Source organism: Schistocerca gregaria, chromosome 2 (assembly GCF_023897955.1).
Source record: "Schistocerca gregaria isolate iqSchGreg1 chromosome 2, iqSchGreg1.2, whole genome shotgun sequence".
Taxonomy (NCBI): Eukaryota; Metazoa; Arthropoda; class Insecta; order Orthoptera; family Acrididae; genus Schistocerca; species Schistocerca gregaria.
The window spans coordinates 257,212,959-257,233,908 of NC_064921.1; the positions used below are offsets into that span (position 1 = coordinate 257,212,959).

Consider the following 20,950-nt stretch of genomic DNA (forward strand, 5'->3'; position numbering starts at 1 on the left):
TCGGTCTCACATAATGCCACCCCAAAACAACTGGGAACCTAAATCTTGCTGCATTCGCTGGACAGTGTGTCTGAAGCATTCAACCTGACCGGGTTGCCTCCAAACACGTCTTCGACGATTGTCTGGTTGAAGGCATGAGCGACACGCCTCAGTGAAGAGAACGTGACGCCAATCCTGAGCGGTACATTCGGCATGTTGTTGGGCTCATCTGTACCGCTATGTATGATGTCGTGGTTGCAAAGACCTACTCATTGGACGTCGGGAGTGAAGTTGTGCAACACACGACGTCCTGCAGCTGCACGAAAAGCGTTATTCAATATGTTGGCGTTGTTGTCAGGGTTCCTCCGAGCCATAATCCGTAGGTAGCAGTCATCCACTGCAGTAGGAGCCCTTGGGCGGCCTAAGCTTGGCTTGTCATCCACAGTTCCCGTCTCTCTGTATCTCCTCCATGTCCGAACAACATCGCTTTGTTCACTCAGAGACGCCTGGACGCTTCCCTTGTTCAGAGCCCTTCCTTGCAGAAAGTAATAATGCAGATGTGGCCGAACAGCAGTGTTGGCCGTCTAGGCATGGTTGAAATACTGACTATAAAAGCCGTGTACCTCCTTCCTGGTTGAATTATTGGAACTCAGAGGCTGTCGGGCACCTTCCATCTATGCTTAGTTGTTTACATCTTTGGGCGTATTCAATGACATCTCTGAACAGTCAAAAGGACTGTGTCTGTGATACAAATCCACAGTCAACGTCTATCTTCAGGAGTTCTGGGAACTGGCCTGATGCAAAACTTTTTTATGTGTGTATTTTATACCCAACGTCATTATTAGACTTAAGCTTACCTTTCTCATCAGTTATCATGATATTTTGATATTGATAATATGCCTATGACGATGCAGCAACTGAAAAAACTCATAGCAAGAATGTATCTTCATTTTGTGAACTAGAAAGGAACATTTAATGAATTACAGATAAATAAAATTATTTTTTCAGAAATAAAAAGGATTGATACATACTTTTTTATCGGAATAACCTTTATATATGTTCTACAATGTTCAGACATTTACTAGACTTAGGTACAAATTGATGATAATCCTAAAAACTTTGTAATAGTCCTAAAAACTATGTTATATTACTAATCAGTAATCAGGTACAGATTGTACATTTCATACTACAGTTTAGCGTCCCGTTTGACTGCAGACTGTTTGGGCAAGTGTGCAATCATGCCGCACAATATCCGATAAAAATCGCTCACATCCTTCACAAAATTAACTTACATATGGCTGTAGACCTGTTAGGAGAAATGGTGTTTGATGCTCCTTTGTATCTACTTTGGTTCTGGTTTTACTTGTCTCAAGCGCCATAAAGTAGGCTAGTTAGAAGTGGCATTGGGTAAGACCTGCTTTTCTTTTCAACATATCTTTTCTGTTTCTGTCCGTATTAAGACCAGTTAAACAAAATGCGGAGAGTCTATGGGGGAATTGCGAAATTATATATTTCTACAATTTTCTACTCCTAGGAAACTTTCTTTTTCACAAATATTTAATTAAATGGGAAATATTATTGCACACATTTTGTTTCTCGATTAAAAACCGAGACAATTATGTGTTCTGAATGATTTTCTCGGGGCAGCAAGACGTTTATGTGAAAATTAGCACTGTCCTGGTAAAACTGGGATACCTGGTCATCCTGTGACATAATTTTGTAGCTGCATTTAGCAGCATACCTGGATACCATCTGTGGAATTCATTGCAAGAAATTAGTAGTACAGAAGTAATAACTTTAAATGTCATGCACAATGCGGCAGTTTTTCACGCATCTGATTGTTTGTGAGTTTTATCTCCTGAACTACGATTGGTATATGATTCTCACACCCACAGCGATTGTCGCCTGCCAATAAGCGATAAGTCTACCAAGTTTGGTTGAAATCGGTCCACTGGTTTAGAAGGAAATGTGGAACATACACACATTCGTGCACTGAGGGAGCAAAACTCATGGAAACCTCACAATATGGTCTTGAATCTCATTTTGCCTGTCATAGTGCAGCAATTTGATGTGGCATGGACTGAACAAGTCATTGGAAGTCCCATGAGAAATACTGAGCCATTTGCCGCTACATCCATACTTGTGGAAGAGTTATCGGTGCAGTATTTTGTGCATAAACTGATCTCTAGATTATGTCCCATAAATATTTGATGGGATTCATGACGGGTGATGTGGGGGGGCAAAATGAATCACAGGAACCCTCCAGAATGTTCTGACATGGCACATTGTCTCCCATAAATTCCGTGGGTGTTTAGGAAGATGAAGTCCATGAATGGCTGCAAATGGCCTCCAAGTAACTGAATATAACCACTGCCAGTCAGTGATAGGTTCAGTTGGACAGAGGACCCAGTCCATTCTAGGTGAACAAGCGCATAACATTATGGAGCTACCACCACCATGCACATTTCCGTGTTGGCTTTGTGGGGTGTGCCCCATACTGGAAACGTACCATTTGTTCTTACCAACTGAAACCATGATTCATCTGACCAGACAGTGGTTTTCCAGTCGTCTAGAGTCCAACTGATATGATCTCAAGCCCAGTAGAGGCGCTGCAGGCAATATCATGCTGTTAGTAAAGGCACACACATCAGTCATCTGCTACCATAGCCCATTAACGTCAAATTTCGTTGCGCTTCTCTAACGGACATCCCATATCGCTTTCTGCAGTTATTTCACTTAATGTTGCTTACCTATTAGCATTAACAACTCTGTGCAAACAGCGCTGCTTTCCATCGTTAAATGATTGCCATGTGTCAGTGTATTGTTCATGGTGAGAAGTAATGCCTGAAATTCAGTATTCTTGGCATAAACTTAATGCTGTAGATCTCAGAATACTGATAATTCCCTAAGGTTTCCGAAGTAGAACGTTTGATGCATCTATCTCCAATTACTATTTCGTGTTCAAAGTCCGTATATCTTGTTGTGCAGCCAAAATCACATCAGAAACCTTTTCACATAAATCACATTAGTACAAATGACAGATCTGCCAATACAATGCCCTTTTATAGCTTTTGTATGTGGTACTACCGCCATCTGTATATGTGCATATCACTATCCCATGACTCTTTTCATTTCAGTGTACATCCATTATTACGGTATGCATGGATTATAAATGTTTCAGGTTGAAACCTTCAAATTGATCAAAATTTCTGGGGGGGGGGGGGAGGGAATTAACGTAAGTGTACTGTAATACATTTCAGTAGGTATACTTACAATTAAGGATCCAGAGTCGGTAGCACAATGTGCGGCGGTGAGGACAGCATTGCTGGTGAGGATGGAGGCACCACAATCGTGTACACGGGTACCTGAGAAGACCAGCTGCAGTGACACCTGGTAAGGAAACTCACCTGCGAAGAAGATCCACAACATGTGTTGCCAGCTCAGCTCTGGGTTTGGAAAATTTCATTTTGTCAATGTGAATCTGTGAGCAATGTTTTTTATTATTACATATAATGCTAAAATATATAAATGAGAGAGGAGATAGTGTCTCACAGTAGCTTACTTCTCTCGAATAGCACCACAGTGGGTGCTGAAATTTAAATCTCCACTCAGCAAGCGGATTACCACCAGCAGTGTCGTGAAGAGAAATGACCATCATAATAAAATAAGAAAAATCAGAGCTACTGTGGAAAGATTTAGTGTTCATTTATCCTATGAGGGTCATGAAGGGGAAGCTGCAGTTGGGAAGGGAGTGAGACAGGTTTGTAGCGTGTCCCCTTGTTATTCAATCTGTATATTGAGCAAGCAGTAAAGGAAACAAAAGAAAAATTCGGAGTAGGTATTAAATCCATGGAGAAGAAATAAAAACGTTGAGGTTCGCCAATGACATTGTAATTCTGTCAGAGGCAGCAAAGGACTTGGAAGAGCAGTTGAACGGAATGGACAGTGTGTCTTGAAAGGATGATATAAGATGAACATCAACAAAAGCAAAACGAGGATAATGGAATGTAGTCGAATTAAGTCGGGTGATGCTGAGGGAATTAGACTAGGAAATGAGACGCTTAAAGTAGTAAAGGAGTTTTGCTATTCGGGGAGCAAAATAACTGACAATGGTCGAAGTAGAGAGGATATAAAATGTAGAGTGGCAATGGCAAGGAAAGCGTTTCTGAAGAAGAGAAATTTGTTAACATCGAGTATAGATTTAAGTGTCAGGAAGCCGTTTCTGAAAGTATTTGTATGGAGTGTAGCCATGTATGGAAGTGGAACATGGACGATAAATAGTTTGGACAAGAAGAGAATAGAAGCTTTCGAAATGTGGTGCTACAGAATAATGCTGAAGATTAGGTGGGTAGATCACATAACTAATGAGGAGGTATTGAATAGAATTGGGGAGAAGAGGAGTTTGTGGCACAACTTGACAAGAAGAAGGGACCGGTTGATAGGACATCTTCTGAGGCATCAAGGGATCACAAATTTAGCATTGGAGGGCAGCGTGGAGGGTAAAAATCGTAGAGGGAGATCAAGAGATGAATACACTAAGCAGATTCAGAAGGAGGTAGGTCTTAGTAAGTACTGGGAGATGAAGAAGCTTGCAGAGGGTAGAGTAGCAGGGAGAGCTGCATCAAACCAGTCTCAGGAACGAAGACAACAACAACAACAACAACAACAACAATTATCCTATGCATTGCTACAGTGTGGAACTTGGTTCGAAGAGCCCTCTGTCAGACATGGGATAGTTGTGTAGATGTAGATACCCTTCCGCCATTAGGCTGATCATGGAAAGGATTTTAAAATTTAGAAAATTGTGTGGAAAATATGACACAGCGATGAAGCTGAATAACAAGTTATCAACTGCTGTGACTTTTTAACTGCATACTGTGATGATATGTTATATTCTTGTATTTATTATTATTCTCCTGACATATACTTTTTGTGTAATTTAGGCTGATGTGACAGCATAACTGAAGTAGTCGAAGATGATTACTTGTACTTGTGTGTAATGGTAATATGAAATTTTCCTACATCAGATGCCAACAAAGTTTTGTACTTTTTTTAACTAATAGGGCAAGCAGTTTCTTCAAAAATGTTTTATGTAGTTTTATGAAGTTACAATAATTGTAATTTTGTGTGTGCATTGCTGTAAATATATCTACCAAACGTGTGTGTGTGTGTCTGTATACGAGGGTAAGTCAATTATATCAGCAATTTAGTTATATTATTGTTTATTTTGGCAGTACTGTCGTTTTATGTTGATGACACATGCTTTGTTTATTTGTTGTTATATCTTTGCATTTGTCAACCTGCTAGGTTAGTTTTGTTATCGCTGCCGTGCTGTTAGTCATGGCTGCTCCGCTGTCTATTTGCATCAAAGAAGAGCAACATTCAGTGATCTGTTTTTTGTGGTCAGAAGGCATATCAACGAAGACTTTCGCTACACTACAGGAACAGTGTTTTGCCACAACGGAATGTCTATGAATGGATTGAAAAATTTCGAAATGGTTGTACAAGTGTTACACATGATGAAGGAGCCGAACGACCCTTTACCACCACAAATTAAGAAACCATTGAGCATTCATGTGAAATGATTCTCTTAGACAGACGATTAAATATTGATGAAGTGACACATCTTCTACAAATTAGTCATGGTTCTGCCTATGAAATCATCCACAAAAGACTTGGGTTTCATAATGTTTATGCAAGGTGGGTCTCAAAACAACTTACATAATTACATAAGCAAATGCACTTGGACATCTGCAAAAAACATTTGGATCACTATGGTAATGAAGGGGACAACTTCTTAGAAAGAATCATTACTAGGGACGAAACACGGATCCATCATTACGAGCCAGAGAGTAAGCAGCTCAGTATGGAATGAAAACATCCAAATTCGCCATGCAAGAAAAAGTTCAAGATCCAAAACTGATGCTTACGGTTTTTTTTTATGCACAAGGTCCAGTACTGGAACATTACAGAGAAAGGGACACAACAATAAACAGTGTACGTTACAGTGAGATGCTTACTGCCAGCCTGAAGCTTGCAATTCGAAGCAAACGCCGAGGATTGCTGTCAAAAGGTGTTGTGTTGTTGCACGACAATATCCGTCCGCATACTGCTGGCCACTTTGCTAAAACGCTCCAGAAACTCAAATTTCAAACACTGGTTCATCTTCCATATTGTCCCGATCTTGCCCCTTCTGACTGTCACTTATTAGGTCCATGCAGGCATTAAGGGGCCGTCGATCTGCCTCGGACGAAGCAGTGAAAGAAGCGGTGCCTTCTTGACTCACAGCTCAACTGAGAACCTTCTTTTATGAGGACATCAGAAAGTTTGTACAACGATGGACCAAGTGCATTGAAACGCAAGGTGACTATGTCGAAAAATGACGTTCTTGTAAGTTTCCTATTTGATTAAAATAAAATTTTATAACTACTTCGCAGATAATAATTGACTTACCCTCCTACAGCAAAATATATATGATATACAAACAAATTATACAAATCGACAAATCCCCTTAGTAGTAATAATAGCGTTGGTATTAGCGTAGCACAGACATGGAGATGTGAAAGATGAGAAGTGGGCACTACCACAGCAAGAAGAAAGGTGAACATATACATGTTGCTAATCTAATATGTTGTGGTTAAATTTATATCGTTACACTGTATGTCCATAATTTATACAGAACAGTGTTGTAAGACCAGTCTGAAAGTGCTAAAAACTGCTTGGAGAGACTCAGTATGTATCTGAACAGTGATAAAAGAAATTGTTTTAACTGTGAAATGAAATTTAGTGCTAGAAGTTGCATGAAGAGTAGCTATGTAAAAGCGTGTTTTAGTACACATGGAAGACTATGCAACAAGAGGGCAAGGAAATGGTGAAGGCATCAGCATCATTTCTTTATAAATAATAACTGCCAGCTGCAAATGGATATTTGCATAAGAATACTTCAAAAGAAATGTAAATGGTAAAGCTGGTACATTGAGAGGGAAATGAGCAAAACATTTGCAGCTTTCACATCTAGCAGCTCTAAACAACCGTGTATGAGCACTGCAAAAATGAAAAGTCAAACACCATGTCAGCAACGAAGGCAAGAACTTTAACTTTTATTTATCTATGAAGGTGTATTTTCTATTGATAATAGTTGTTCTTTGGAAAATATAAAGTAAAAGGTCACATTTTTTGTTATTTAGTAGCTACCTTAGTTAGAATCACTATTAAGTATGTAAAGGTTTCTTGGCAAAATTAGCATTATTATCTGCTGAAATATTTAAGCAATGAAATATAAACTTTGGATAAGGGAGAACGAGCCAGTTGTGTCGACTATAGTGCATCAGACGATAAAAATGTACTGTGAATCACACAGATTGTTTACGGAGATGTTTCATGAGTAAAACTACATTAATTTCTGACCCCACAGTTAACTGCTATTACTGAATGGCAGGCAAATAGCAGCTTCTAGATTTGCCAGATAAAAATCTATTACATTTGAAAGAAACAGACATGTCAATAAATGAATAATTATACCAATTAATTCAAGGTTTCCATGATATGATTTTAGTTCATAACTTTAGTAACATACTGCAGTTTGCTCAGAACATTGCTAAAATAACATACATTTCTACCAGCTCAATATTTAGTATCAGAATTTCATAAAGTCAATGTATGCACCTATAGCACTACTTAAATGCATATTGTGAATAGTTTATATCTAGCAGTCATAACAGCAGAAATAAACCAATAGCAAGGTAGCTAACATCTAGTCACTATGAAGTAAAGTAAGCAGATTCTGCAGTAAATATTTATTTACTTAATTATTTTGAATTCAACAGATCAATGTTGTGTTGAATCACAAGGATGTGGAATAAGTCAGGTTTCCATTATCATACAGAAACAGTAAACAGTGTATAATAAAATAATGTACATTACAGAGAATATCTTAAGGTATAAAAAGAAAAGTGTATTTATACATTGACCATCATATACCTGGAAGACAAATAGTGGCTAGTGCATTAGAAATTGAAAGTCTCAAAACATAAATACAAATGACAATATTAGTTAACAAAAATATCTCTGGTTAATCTTCATGTATTCATCAAGAGAGTAAAATGACTTATCCATAAGATATTTTCTTAATTTATATTTAAATGCAGGTGGATCATTAATGTGGACTTTAATATCAGATGGAAGAAAATTGAAATCTTTTTTGGCAAAATAGGGAACACCTTTTTCTGCATGACTTAGATGTTTTAGATCCCTATGTAAACCGTTTTAAAACCTTGTATAGTGGTCATGGTATGCATCATTAAATGTAAAGAGAGAATGGTTTTTACAGACCAAAACCATCAGAGAAAATACGTATTGTGAAGTGGTTATAATATATGGAATTTATGGCACAGCTTTCTGCAATAATATCTTGGATGAATACCACTCATGATTCTAATTGCTGTCTTTTGTACAATAAAGATGTTTTTTGTTAAAGATTTATTACCACAAGAAATTATACCACATGACATGATAGACTGAAAATAACCAAAATAAGCAGATTTGATAGCATTCATATCACCGACAGGGCTAATTGTATGTAGGGCATAAGTCACTGCACTGAGCCTTTTTTGAAGGTGTAGAATATGCCCGAATCTATTTAACTTGCAATCAATGCCTACAAACTTTGTTGATTCAGAAAGTAATATATTTCGGTTATCACAAAATGCATGAAATTGCATATATTTAGTTTTATGAATATTTAGAGTTCATCAGTTCGACTTAAACCAGTGCAAAATGTCTATGTGTAATGTCTCTTTATTTTCGATGAATTACTCTGATACAATTCTACCCTTGAATGACGTTTACAAAATTTCTATCTTCATACTCGCAGAATCCATGAGCAAAATTGTTTCATACAATAGCTATGCCATGAGCGCATAATTATTCTTTGTAGTACTCTCTCTGGGGGTTGTTAGAAGAAAAAAGCTTCCGAGATTGTCTTTGTGCTGATTACCCTCAGCTTTGTTTGAAGAACTGTAATCTGATTATTGAGATTTATGACGGAAGATAACTGATACGAAATTGTACGATTAAAAGGGAAATATATATATATATATATATATATATATATATATATATATATATATATATATATTGTTCCTTCACACAAAAGGTGTGTATTTAACATTTGATAATTAATGATATTCATCGAAATATTGCGTAGTTGTTAATCAGAAGGGAACTTCTGAAAGACTGGATACGAACCTTCATTTAATAATCCAAGAGCTCCATTATTTCTTCGGAAGGTTAAACTGCATCAAAGCCAAATATCTGTTTGATCTGAGGTTTCCCGACTGATTATACAACGCTTCCAAAATTACGAGGCATTTTATTTGTACAGATTAGCAGACTCCCGCAAAGCATGAGCCTGCAGAGAACAAGAATCATTGCCTGATTTCATTCTAACAAGTAAAATTTCTGAATCATTTTGAATGACTGAGCTATGACTGTGTTTCCTATAATGAATGATTGATTGCTCGAACGAATTGAGAACTACATATATAAGAGGAAAGATTACAGTGGCGCTAGAGTGACAGGACTCTCTTGGATTGTTATATAATATATGTATTTTTTTGTTTCATGAAAACCAACGAGAATGAGAGGTAACTAATCCGAAGAGAGGTTCGGTGCCCATAGGAAAAGATTGCGAATATCAAGAAACGATTTCAACTATTGGACAACACCGAGACTACAGAACAAGGCCAGAGAAATCTTTTTTTTTTATCCTGTAGTTAAAATAGTTTGAAATCAATTTAGAAAGAACTTTTTTCCAGACAGTAGTTAGATTGTAGAACTGTATATTGTGTGATTTTCGTATCTGGACATTGAACTGTATACCTTCTATGAAGTAATTTGAAAGTTAAGTGTGTCTACGACAGTAAATTTGAAACTGTATTTAGTGACTAGAACCTGATGTTGACAGTTCTTTAATGTTATTGTCTAGAGCGGCATTTAAAATGTCATTGAATCAGCAACGAGACGTGCAACAGCCTTCAGCTGTTTTTGCATAGAACCAGTGGCCACGGATAGAAATTCTGAGACTGTTGTGGCTAGCGGTAGCAATATAAATAATCCCGCTGGTTCAGAAAACATTCATACAACAGCTGATCAGAGGATTGTTGACACATTAGTTGCTATTATGCAACAGTTGTCTCTATTAGCCGAAGGCCAAGCGGAGGTAAAACGACACTTATCCGTTATACAAAATGAACTCCAAAATCAATTAGCCGAAAATCAAACAGAATTACAAAACCAATTAAGAGCAACCTTTACCGAATTAGATCAGAGATTAAATATCCAGACACAGGAAATAAAAGAACAGGCAGAAAGGACCGAACAGAATCTTATTGCTCAAATTGAGCAGGCCCACCAACAATGCCAAGAAAACAATAGTAAATTAAAAGCGGAATTAACCGAATATGTATCCATCAAAATTGACACGATACAAAAACAAGTAGAGCTGTTTCCTCAAGTAATACAAGCTCAAGAGGACATACAATGTTCTGTAGCTACGATACCAGAAATTATAGAATCCCAAGATAATCTAAAGAAGCAATTTGACGAAGTGAAGGAAAAACAGGAGACAGTGGAACGTAGAATGAATGTACTTGCGGGAAAGTTTTCAGAAATGACATTAGAGTGGCAAAATTTTCCTTCGAATACGATAGCGGAAACTGTGAAAGTAGCTTTACAGACAGTTTCGGAGAGTTCCGAGGAGAACTTTTGCAACAAAGGGTTAAAGGAAGTTCGTGAACAATTTGGCGAAGAATTCTCGAGTTGGAAAGGAAATATCGAAAGATCATTAAATCTCTCACAGGAGGATTTAGAAACAGCGAGAAGTAGGAAACAAAACTCTCAATCTGCGCGTGAAATTCAGTCCACGTCAAGGTCCAATGTAGACAGAACTGGTACGTCACAAGTTAGATTCGATATAAAGGATAGCCACAGGGAAAAGTACGAGCAGGATGATTTTTGGAATCGTAGTACCGTTGAGGAAAAGATGATTAAACAGAGACTATTTCAGATCTTTAACCCTGACAAATAGAATATTCATCCTGTAGTCTTTATTCGAAGTTTCAGAGGTCTATTTCCACGATCTTGGACAGAATGGCAAAAGATTAGTTTTGTATCTGGATATATACAAGGATCAGGAGCATTGTGGGCATCCGAGCAAACATCTTCTTGTAAATGTTACAAAGAATTTGAGCAGGCTTTTCTAGCAAAAAATGGGTCTGCTGGAATACAAGAAAGACTTAGGCAGGAAGTATTATCCTGAACCTTTCTCATTTTCTAGAGGATCTCTAAAGAGATATTTTGAGAAGTACATTAATAAATCTTTGTATTGGGATGTACCAATTCCTTTGCCGGATATACTTAGGATACTCAAGTCCAGACTACCCACCAGTATAAGGAATCAGCTGTTATATATAAATGATAAGTATATAGACTCATTTATGACTACGCTTGATCATACTGATATAATTGAAGAGGACAATAAAAGGGCAAGAGAAATGTCATATCAAAGAAGGGTAATAGAAGCGAATCCGAGCTGCAACTCGAATGGGAATGGCAGGAATGGTAGCAGTAACAATAATCATAACCAACTACACTCTCCGAGGAGACTTAGAAATGGACAAAATGCAAACAATAATTGTTACCATAATGGAAACTTTACTATTGGTGCAGCGAGGGGCTATTTTAGGAACAATAGGAATTTTAATCGATATAATCCAATGTATGGCAACACAGGACAGTTCTACCAACACCAGCAGAACAACAACAATAATTACACGAATCAAGCAAGACAATATAGACCGAATTCACCACAACAACCGATAATCACTGAAGTAGCTGAAGAGACAAATACCAATTGGACCAACAATCAGTCAAACTAAACATGACCGCATCGTGCCCCGGAGGAGCAGTCAGTGGATCTGTTAGGGGCGAAACAGTAAAATTACAATTGTTAAGATATAATGATGGTGAGCTGTTGACTGAAGAGTTAACAAAGGATTTAATAATGTGTCATAATGACAGATCGAGTGTTCCGGTATCGAAAGTATTTGTTGAAATAGAGGAAGTTCCAACGAATGTCATATTACACACCGCCGCTTCCGCTAATGTCACCTCAGGCGCTCTTTTTAGGAGAATTTTTAGGAAGAATAAGGTACCAATTTTGCCAGTACAGAACTGCAAAATCATCGGAGCTGTTGGAGCACGCTCTCCCAATGTCAAAATACAAACACAATTAGAGATGAAAATGGGAAATGTAGCAATAAAATGCACGTTTCTGCTAGTGGAGAAGTTATTAGTAGACTGTATTCTTGGTATTGGGAGTATGCTGGAGTACGATTGTCAGATTGATTTTTTGGAAGGAATAGTTAAATTTAGGTTCAATGGAGAAGAAATAGCACTGGATTTAAATAGAAAGGAAACGGTGCATGAGAAATATTGTCGCGGTGCCATAATTCAATCAATTGACACTACAAACGGTCGTTGGAAGGAGCTTTCAAAGGATTTGGTACAACAGGAGGACTTTAACCAAACAACAATGATAAAAGCTAGTGAATCAAATGAGCTTACCGGAGAACAAAGGCAGCAGCTGCATTATTTGTTAGGGGCATATGAAGAGATTTTTGATGAGAAACCAGGAATTATTAAAGGGTATATTTGTCACCTACAAGTGAAGCCACATCAGACTTACTGTAACACGCACTATCCGATCCCTTGGCATTTAAAACAATCTGTTCAACGGGAGATAAATAGAATGTTAGAATGGAACTTGATTGAGCGATCAAGTAGTCCATATTGTTCTCCGCTCTTAGTCGTTCCAAATCTGGACGCAACATAAGAAAAGTATGAAGACCAGAATTTAAAAAGGGAGGAAAAGATTCGACTTGCACTTGTCAATTTAACTAAAAAGGCAATACAACCTAAATTGACATTTGATAAACGGATTCACCGGATTCAGACGTTTAACCTTGGAGAAAAGGTTTTATTGAGGCGACACATCTATTCCTCGAAACTGAGGAAAAACATAAAGAAATGGAATCTTATTTATACCGGACCATATGTTATTGTAAATATACCAAATCCTGGATCATACTTGTTGGCATATCCCGAATCGAAAAGAATAAAGGGATTATTCCCGCATAATGATATTAAGAAATTTTTTGAAGGGTCATAGATCTGTGATACCAAATATGGTGAAGAATTTAGAGTGGAATTTGACTATGAGCCGAATGTGTATATAAATATCAAGAAGTTTATGTTGTCTAGAGGGTAAGAGACAGTGAGATTGCTCCTGTGATAGGTTAAGAGACAGTGAGATTACTCCTGTGATAGTTTAGCACAAAATATTAAGATAGATAAAAGAAATTGTTAAATACTAGTGTTTTAAGTGTGAACTATGAGCAGAAACCATAGTGATATACAATGAAAGTGCATCTACATTTCCTCAAGACACGGCACTTATGTGAGAATTGTGTGTGAAACTTGAACAGTGCAGGATATGTAGGTAAATACGGTGTGTATGATTTGCGCTGTTCGCGCGAGAAAACAAATGAACTGTGAAATGGAGCAACAGTCGATAATGTCACTGCTGCAAACAATTGAATAAACTCTCTGGTTGCGCGAGAGAAAATTATAATAATTTTTAGATTTTTTTATGCCTTCTCTACCAGAAAAATTAATTTAAGAATTTTAATTTTAAGAATAGCAGTTTGTGTGTTTCATATTAGGGACTTAGTTGTTGAAATATATTTCCATAAATGTTCATGAGAAAATGAAGAAGATTCTGCGAGTGGCTGATTTGTTAAATGAACATATGTCATCATTAATGATATTTATTTGCAGGTGGATCTATAAACCAATTAAATATAAGAATAATGAAAATTTTTCAGAAATTTATTTTCTAGAAATTATTCCCTTTAGTGGAGTCAGTGTCATATGCCTATGATCAAAATTTTTCATCAGGTGTAAACTTAAATTTTATCCATAATTTCGTAATTGAAAGCAAACCTCGGACAGATTCAATGCTCTACTTCCACATGCACTATAACAAAACGAAGAAAAAAAATTGAGAGGAATACTTTCGATATGAGCTACAACAAAATTTAAATGCCCACAGTCTATTTGGACATGTTGTGGACAATCAGCAGTAGTAATGCAAAACAACTTTGGTATTGAGTACTAAAAAAAAATCGCGATTGTCAGGACTGATGGATGTTCCAGTCTAGAACAGATGGAAGAATATAAGAATCCACTCCGATTTTGAGTTCAACGATGAAATATGGACTTCGTTGCCTTAATCTACTCTCTTCCAGGGATTTATTCAGTTTTCTTATTCCACTTTTAACCTGTTCCATGTTCACGTCCCTGACCATCTGTTCCTGAGATCATCTTGCTGTTACCAGCTTCTGTCATGTACCTTAAGCCATCGCCTGTCCTCCGTGATGCCTCCACCAAACGCTGTACGTCGCCTATCCGCTGTCCGTACCCAGTGTTCCTGTTCCATCGACTTCACAACGAGATCGCCGGCTACATCGTCGAAAGAAGAATTTTGAAAATTTTTTGGAGCACTATTGTAAAAATTTTTTTGGCTATGAGGCACTTTTCCTTCAATCTATCGAGCTTCTATATATTTCAAAATTACAGGATTTAGGCTTTCCTATCTTCTTTAATACCTAAGCTGGGGTCTATTCTTCCGGGTTTTCCAGGGTTTCCCTGTGAAGGCCAGTTCCCAAATGGGGAGACCTTTTTCCTAATTACACCAATCTACATCTTCCCTGGTTATCTACTCGGGATGCGGGTATACCCCGGTACATGTAAAAGCTACAGCTTAGGTATTCTCGTAACTTACTGTCTTAACATGATACCCATACTCTCTATAGTAAAATTATATTAATTCAAAATATTCCTCTTTTGAATAAACAACCCAACAAATTTTTTCTGTTAGCTCGCAAAGTTTATCTTCATTAACTTTGATGGCTGAGAGGGGCAATTGTAATATCTCTTTATTTTCGATGAATTATTCTGATACAATTCTACACTTGAATGACGTTTACAAAATTTCTATCTTCATACTCGCAGAATCCATGAGCAAAATAGTTTCATACAATAGCTATGCCATGAGCGCATAATTATTCTTTGTAGTACTCTTTCTGGGGGTTGTTAGAAGAAAAAAGCTTCCGAGATTGTCTTCATGCCAATTACCCTCAGCTTTGTTTGAAGAACTGTAATCTGATTATTGAGATTTATGACGGAAGATAACTGATACGAAATTGTACTATTCAAAGGGAAATATATATATACACACACACACACACATATATATATATATATATATATATATATATATATATATGTATATATATATATATTGCTCCTTCACACAAAAGGTGTGTATTTAACATTTGATAATTAATTATATTCATCGATATATTGCGTAGTTGTTAATCAGAAGGGAACTTCCGAAAGACTGGATACAAACCTGCATTTAATAATCCAAGAGCTCCTTTACTTCTTTGGAAGGTTAAACTGAATCAAAGCCAAATATCCGCTTGATTTGAGGTTTCCCGACTGATTATACAACGCTCCCAAAATTACGAGGCATTTTATTTGTACAGATTAGCAGACTGCCGCAAAGCACGAGCCTGCAGAGAACAAGAATCATCGCCTGATTTCATTCTAACAAGTAAAATTTCTGAATAATTTTGAATGACTGAGCTATGACTGTGTTTCCTATAATGAATGATTGATTGCTTGAACTGATTGAGAACTACATAGATAGGAGGAAAAATTACATATGAGTGCACCATTACACCTATTTTCTAGTTCACTGGTTGTTAGGCTTTCAAGCAGAATAGTAGTGTCATCAGCGAAAACAGGAAATTTGCTCTCAGGCTTTGTACATAGTGGGAGGTCGTTGATGAAGATAAGAAACAATCTCTGTAATATTTTTATTTTTTAGGGCTTTGAATAGATTTTTAACTTCATTAATAGTGGCTGGAACTATACAAATTGGGTCAAATAAGTTGTGGTCACCTAGTTGTAATAAATTAATGGCCATATTTAATGAGCCTTACTTTCCTCATGTTTCGCTGCGGTTAATAAGTGATAGTTAAATATGTTAGAAATTATTAAAGGAAGGTTAGTTTCCTGATCTCACGACTGAATTTTTTTAGTACATGTAAGACTTCTCTTAAGCCTCTGAGTTAATGCTTGTTTTGTACAACAATGTACTGTTTCTGTTAAAGAACTTAAACAGTAACGCTACACTGAAGAGCCAAAGAAACTGGTGCACCTGTCTAATATCGTGTAGAGTCCCTGCGACCAAGCAGACGGGCCGCAACAAGATGTGGTGTGGAGTCAACCACTGTCTGAAGTGGTGCTGGAGGGAACTGATACCGTGAATACTGCAAGGTTGTCCATAAATCCGTAAGACGCGCGGGGTGACGGGGGCGGTGGAGATCTCTTCTGAACAGCACGTTACAAGGCATCTCAGATATGCTCAATAATATGTATGTCTGGAGAGTTAAGTGTCCAGCGCAAGAGTTGAAATTCAGACGAGTGTTCCTGGAGTCAACCTGTAGCAATTCTGGCCGTGTGGGGTGTCGCATTGTCCTGATGGAGCTGCCCAAGTTCGTCGGAAAGCGCAATGGACATGAATGGGTGCATGTGTGCTTACGTACGTGTCACCTGTCAGAGTCGTATCTAGCCGTATCAAGGGTCCCATATCGCTCCAACTGCACACGCCCCACACCACGACAGAGCCTCCACCAGTTTGAACAGTCTCCTGCTGACATGCAGGGTCCATGGATTCATGAGGTTGTCTCCTTACCCGTAAACGTCCATCTACTCGATACAATTTGAAACGAGACTCGTCCGACCAGGCAACATGTTTCCAGTCATCAACAGTCAAATGACGCTTTTGACGGGACCGGGCGAGTCGTAAAGCTTTGTGTCGTGCAGTTCTCATGAGTACACGAATGGGCCTTCGGCTCCGAAAGTCCATATCGATGGTGTTTCGTTGAATGGTTCGCACGCTGACACTTGTTGATGGCACATCATTGAAATCCGCAGCAATTTGCGGAAGCATTGCACTTCTGTCACGTTGAACGATTCTCTTCAGTCGTCGTACGTCCCGTTCTTGCTGAATCTTTTTCCGGCCGCAATGATGTCGGATATTTGATGTTTTAGGGGATTTCTGATATTCACGGTACACTCGGAAATGATCGTACGGGAAAATCGTCACTTCATCGCTACCTGAGAGATTCTGGGCCCCTTGGCTCGTGTGCCGACTACAACACTACCTTCAAACTCACTTAAATATTGATAAACTGCCATTGTAGCAGCAGTAACCGATCTAACAACTGCGCCAGACATTTGTTGCCTTATAAGGGTTGCCGACCGCAGCGCCGTATTCTGCCATTTACATATCTCTGTATTTGAGCATGCATGCCTATACTAGTTTATTTGGCGCTTCATTGTAGATTCAGATACTGCAAAACTTTCTGATTGAAAACCACATTTAGAAAGCCTAGGAGTTTTAGGTTTCTAGGTGGAAAAACTTATGGTAACAGTTCCTGCGTAAGCTGTTGTTACACTGTCCCAGTAAAGTGGAGCTTTGAAGAAGGAATTAATGAGCATATAGAAAGTGATATTAGTGTGAAATTACAAAGGTCGTTGTGCACAGTGCATGGCCTCTTTGTTAGACAGGTCACGATCAAGACGCATTTTAGTTCTTCATTTATTACTTGATTAGCAACTGCGTGTATTCTTACATGAAATCTCATTATTGTCATTATTCAGGGACTAAACAACAAAACTTCTGGGCCTTTTCTTTTGTAGCCGGCTGTTCAAAGTGCTGTCAAAGCGAACAAGAGGCGACCGAGACGTGTAACCAATGGCACCCCATACCATCACGCTGGGTGGTAAGCGAGTATGGCGATGACGAATACACGCTTCCAATCTGCTTTCACCGCGATGTCGCCAAACACGGATGCGACCATCATGATACTGTAAACAGAACCTGGATTCATCCGAAAAATGACGTTTTGCCATTCGTGCACCCAGGTTCGTTGTTGAGTACACTATCGCAGGCGCTCCTATCTGTGATGCAGCGTTAAGGGTAACCGCAACCACGGTCTCCGAGCTGATAGTCCATGCTGCTGCAGACGTCGTCGAACTGTTCGTGCAGATGATTGTTGTCTTGCAAACGTCCCCATCTGTTGAGTCAGGGATCGAGACGTGGCTGCACGATCCATTACAGCCATGCGGATGTCTGTCATCTCGACTGCTACTGATACGAGGTCGTTGGGATCCAGCACGGCGTTCAGTATTACCCTCCTGAACCCACCGATTCCATATTCTGCTAACAGCCATTGGATCTCGAACAACGCGAGCAGCAATATCGCGATACGATAAACCGCAATCGCGATAGGCTACAATCAGACCTTCATCAAAGTTGGAAACGTGATGGTACGCATTTCTCCTCCTTACACGAGGCATAACAACAACGTTTCGCCGGCCGGGGTGGCCGAGCGGTTCTAGGTGCTACAGCCTGGAACCGCGCGACCACTACGGTCGCAGGTTCGAATCCTGCCTCGGGCATGGATGTGTGTGATGTCCTTGGGTTAGTTAACCTCAGCAGTTAAGTCCCATGGTGCTCAGAGCCTTTGTATCCTACATACTATAGTGGACTGTGTAAATGAATACTAACAAGGCGACCGCTTTGTTAACTTTACTAGAGAGATTTGCAGTTAAACAGCACAGTGATCTCATTAGAAAATTGTTCTTTAGAAAATTGTGCAGTAAACGTAAACGGTAGAGTCGGTAGTCAATAGGGCAGTACAGCAGAGACGAGAAAAGGGAAAGGACCGTTGCATGTGCCGTGCTGGGCACAGCACCTTTCTGCCGTCTCGGCGCTAGAGTGCGAGCAACGGCCGCGCAATGTTCCGCAGCGATGTATTTGAGGGCAGAACGTCTGTTGGCGGCCCACCGCGATCGATGCTGGCAGAGAACGACGGCTTCACCTCCGCTAACAGTTGGAAATCTTACCGAGTATGGCAGGGTCCTACCATAGAGTAAATATCTCTGGAGTGAGCATTCACATGCGCAGAACAGACTTTGTGTTGTCAACATACATTGCCGGCCTGGTAACGTGTTCTCGAGACGTCGTGTGTTTGTCACTGCACCCCTAGTACAGACGGATTCTTTTTGTACGTGTCGTGGATTATTTATACTTGTTGCGCAGACATTTTAAAAGTATCCATTTGATGCCGGGAATAAACCAGTTACGTAACTTTTAAGGGCAACTGATATTGCATTTTGCTTCTTTGCGATAGGTGTCACAGGTCAGATGCACTCAATTTTTGGTAGTTTTCGGTATGATACGGCACTTTATAATATTACAGAGCCTGACGTATATTTTTGCAGTGACAGTCTTGCAAAACGGCTTGACAGTACGCTGGTACTTTTGCAAGTGTCCGAAAAGCACCGAATTTGCCACACATCAGCGATTATATCCCTGCTAATTCGTCCTTTTTTTCTGTTATTTCTGCGTATTTATTTTCTCATTTTTTGCAACCAAAAGCACAATTTTTCTTACTGGTGACACTTTGAAGTGTTAATTTAACGCATTTTAGTACTTGCTCCCAGTTTATTAAATAAATAGTAGACTGAGTAAGAAGGGGAGAAAAGGCGATCGGAGAATAAATCTACTGTATAGCAAATACAGTTGGACATGGTAACAGTCAATGGGATAACACGATTAAGGGAAGTGGAAAGTGATACAAATGAAAGAGTTTGGGGACATGTTTCTAATATTTTGGGCTTCTTAATAAAATTGTGAAGAAAATAAAATTGAAGGCAAAATACACCAAAGAAGATGAATGTGTACTTTGTTTAGCTACACTATTGTGTTTTTTATTTGATTTGTGCAGAAAATGTATTTAAGGTGAATGTAGAAATTGGTAGCAGGCGCTGTGGAAAATTAAAAATAGTTGGTATAGCATCTATCTTCAGCCACTCACGTCCAAATTTTTCTCTGTCTAAACATTCCTCTTCAAAGTGTTTTGAACATTCTTTGGAGTATTTTATGGGGACAAAATTACTCCTCCTATTTTCTGGAGCCACATCTTTACTCGTTGTTCATCCTTTCGGAAACTAAAATATAAATCACACATAATCTTTCTCCATGTCCTAGACACACTTAACATGGTCTGCCACTGTAACTTTATAGTAAACAAAAAGGTTTGGACACACATATTATACGAAGACAGTTACAGTCTCCCACTCTATTGAATATATCTGTCTCTCGTCTTTAAAATCTATATACATAATCTACAAGTCACTGATAAATGCATGGAGGATAGTATTTGCTGAAACAACTAACTATTCCCTTTCCTGTTCCACTAGCAAATTTACGAGAGGAAGTGAGTGTTTGTAAGCTTTTGTACGAGCCGTAATATCTATTATATAGTCATAAAATCGTAGAAAAATAGGTTTACAGAGTCAAGCCTTAATTATAATGCGTCTCGAAATTGTTAAACATAGTACCCATGAAAAGTTACTATCCCTCCTTTCACATATTTTTCTTTGTATCCGTGGCAACAACAGTAATTCACCATCGCTATTACACTATCAACAAACGGTGAAAACACAACAAAAACTCTTGATATTATAAACTTCAAACTCTTCGGAAAGCATCTGTCAGCAAACCACAAGGAATCTGAAGAAGACCACACTTTTTTTCCTTTCAAACAGATGCTGAAGGAAACCTCTGTGTTTGGAATTGTATAAACTAAAATTCAACCTATGAGGATTCAGATTGTCCGTGTTAGGTATTATACCACTTATCTCTTTGTGCCTGGTGTGCCTGCTTAGTTAAATACAAATTTAAAAATTTTAGTTTTTCTGGTAAAACGGC

The 20,950-nt window shown here is 38.5% G+C and overlaps 1 protein-coding gene across 1 annotated transcript in view; it reads right to left on the minus strand.

The window, feature by feature from the left end:
* The window catches only part of LOC126336815 (trypsin-1-like), a 56,382-nt gene that overhangs the window by 23,187 nt on the left and 12,245 nt on the right, over positions 1 to 20,950 (minus strand). The window contains exon 3 of the mRNA XM_050000873.1: positions 3,253 to 3,386. Coding sequence (XP_049856830.1) covers positions 3,253 to 3,386 — 134 coding nt within the window. The remainder of the gene's footprint in view (positions 1 to 3,252; positions 3,387 to 20,950) is intronic.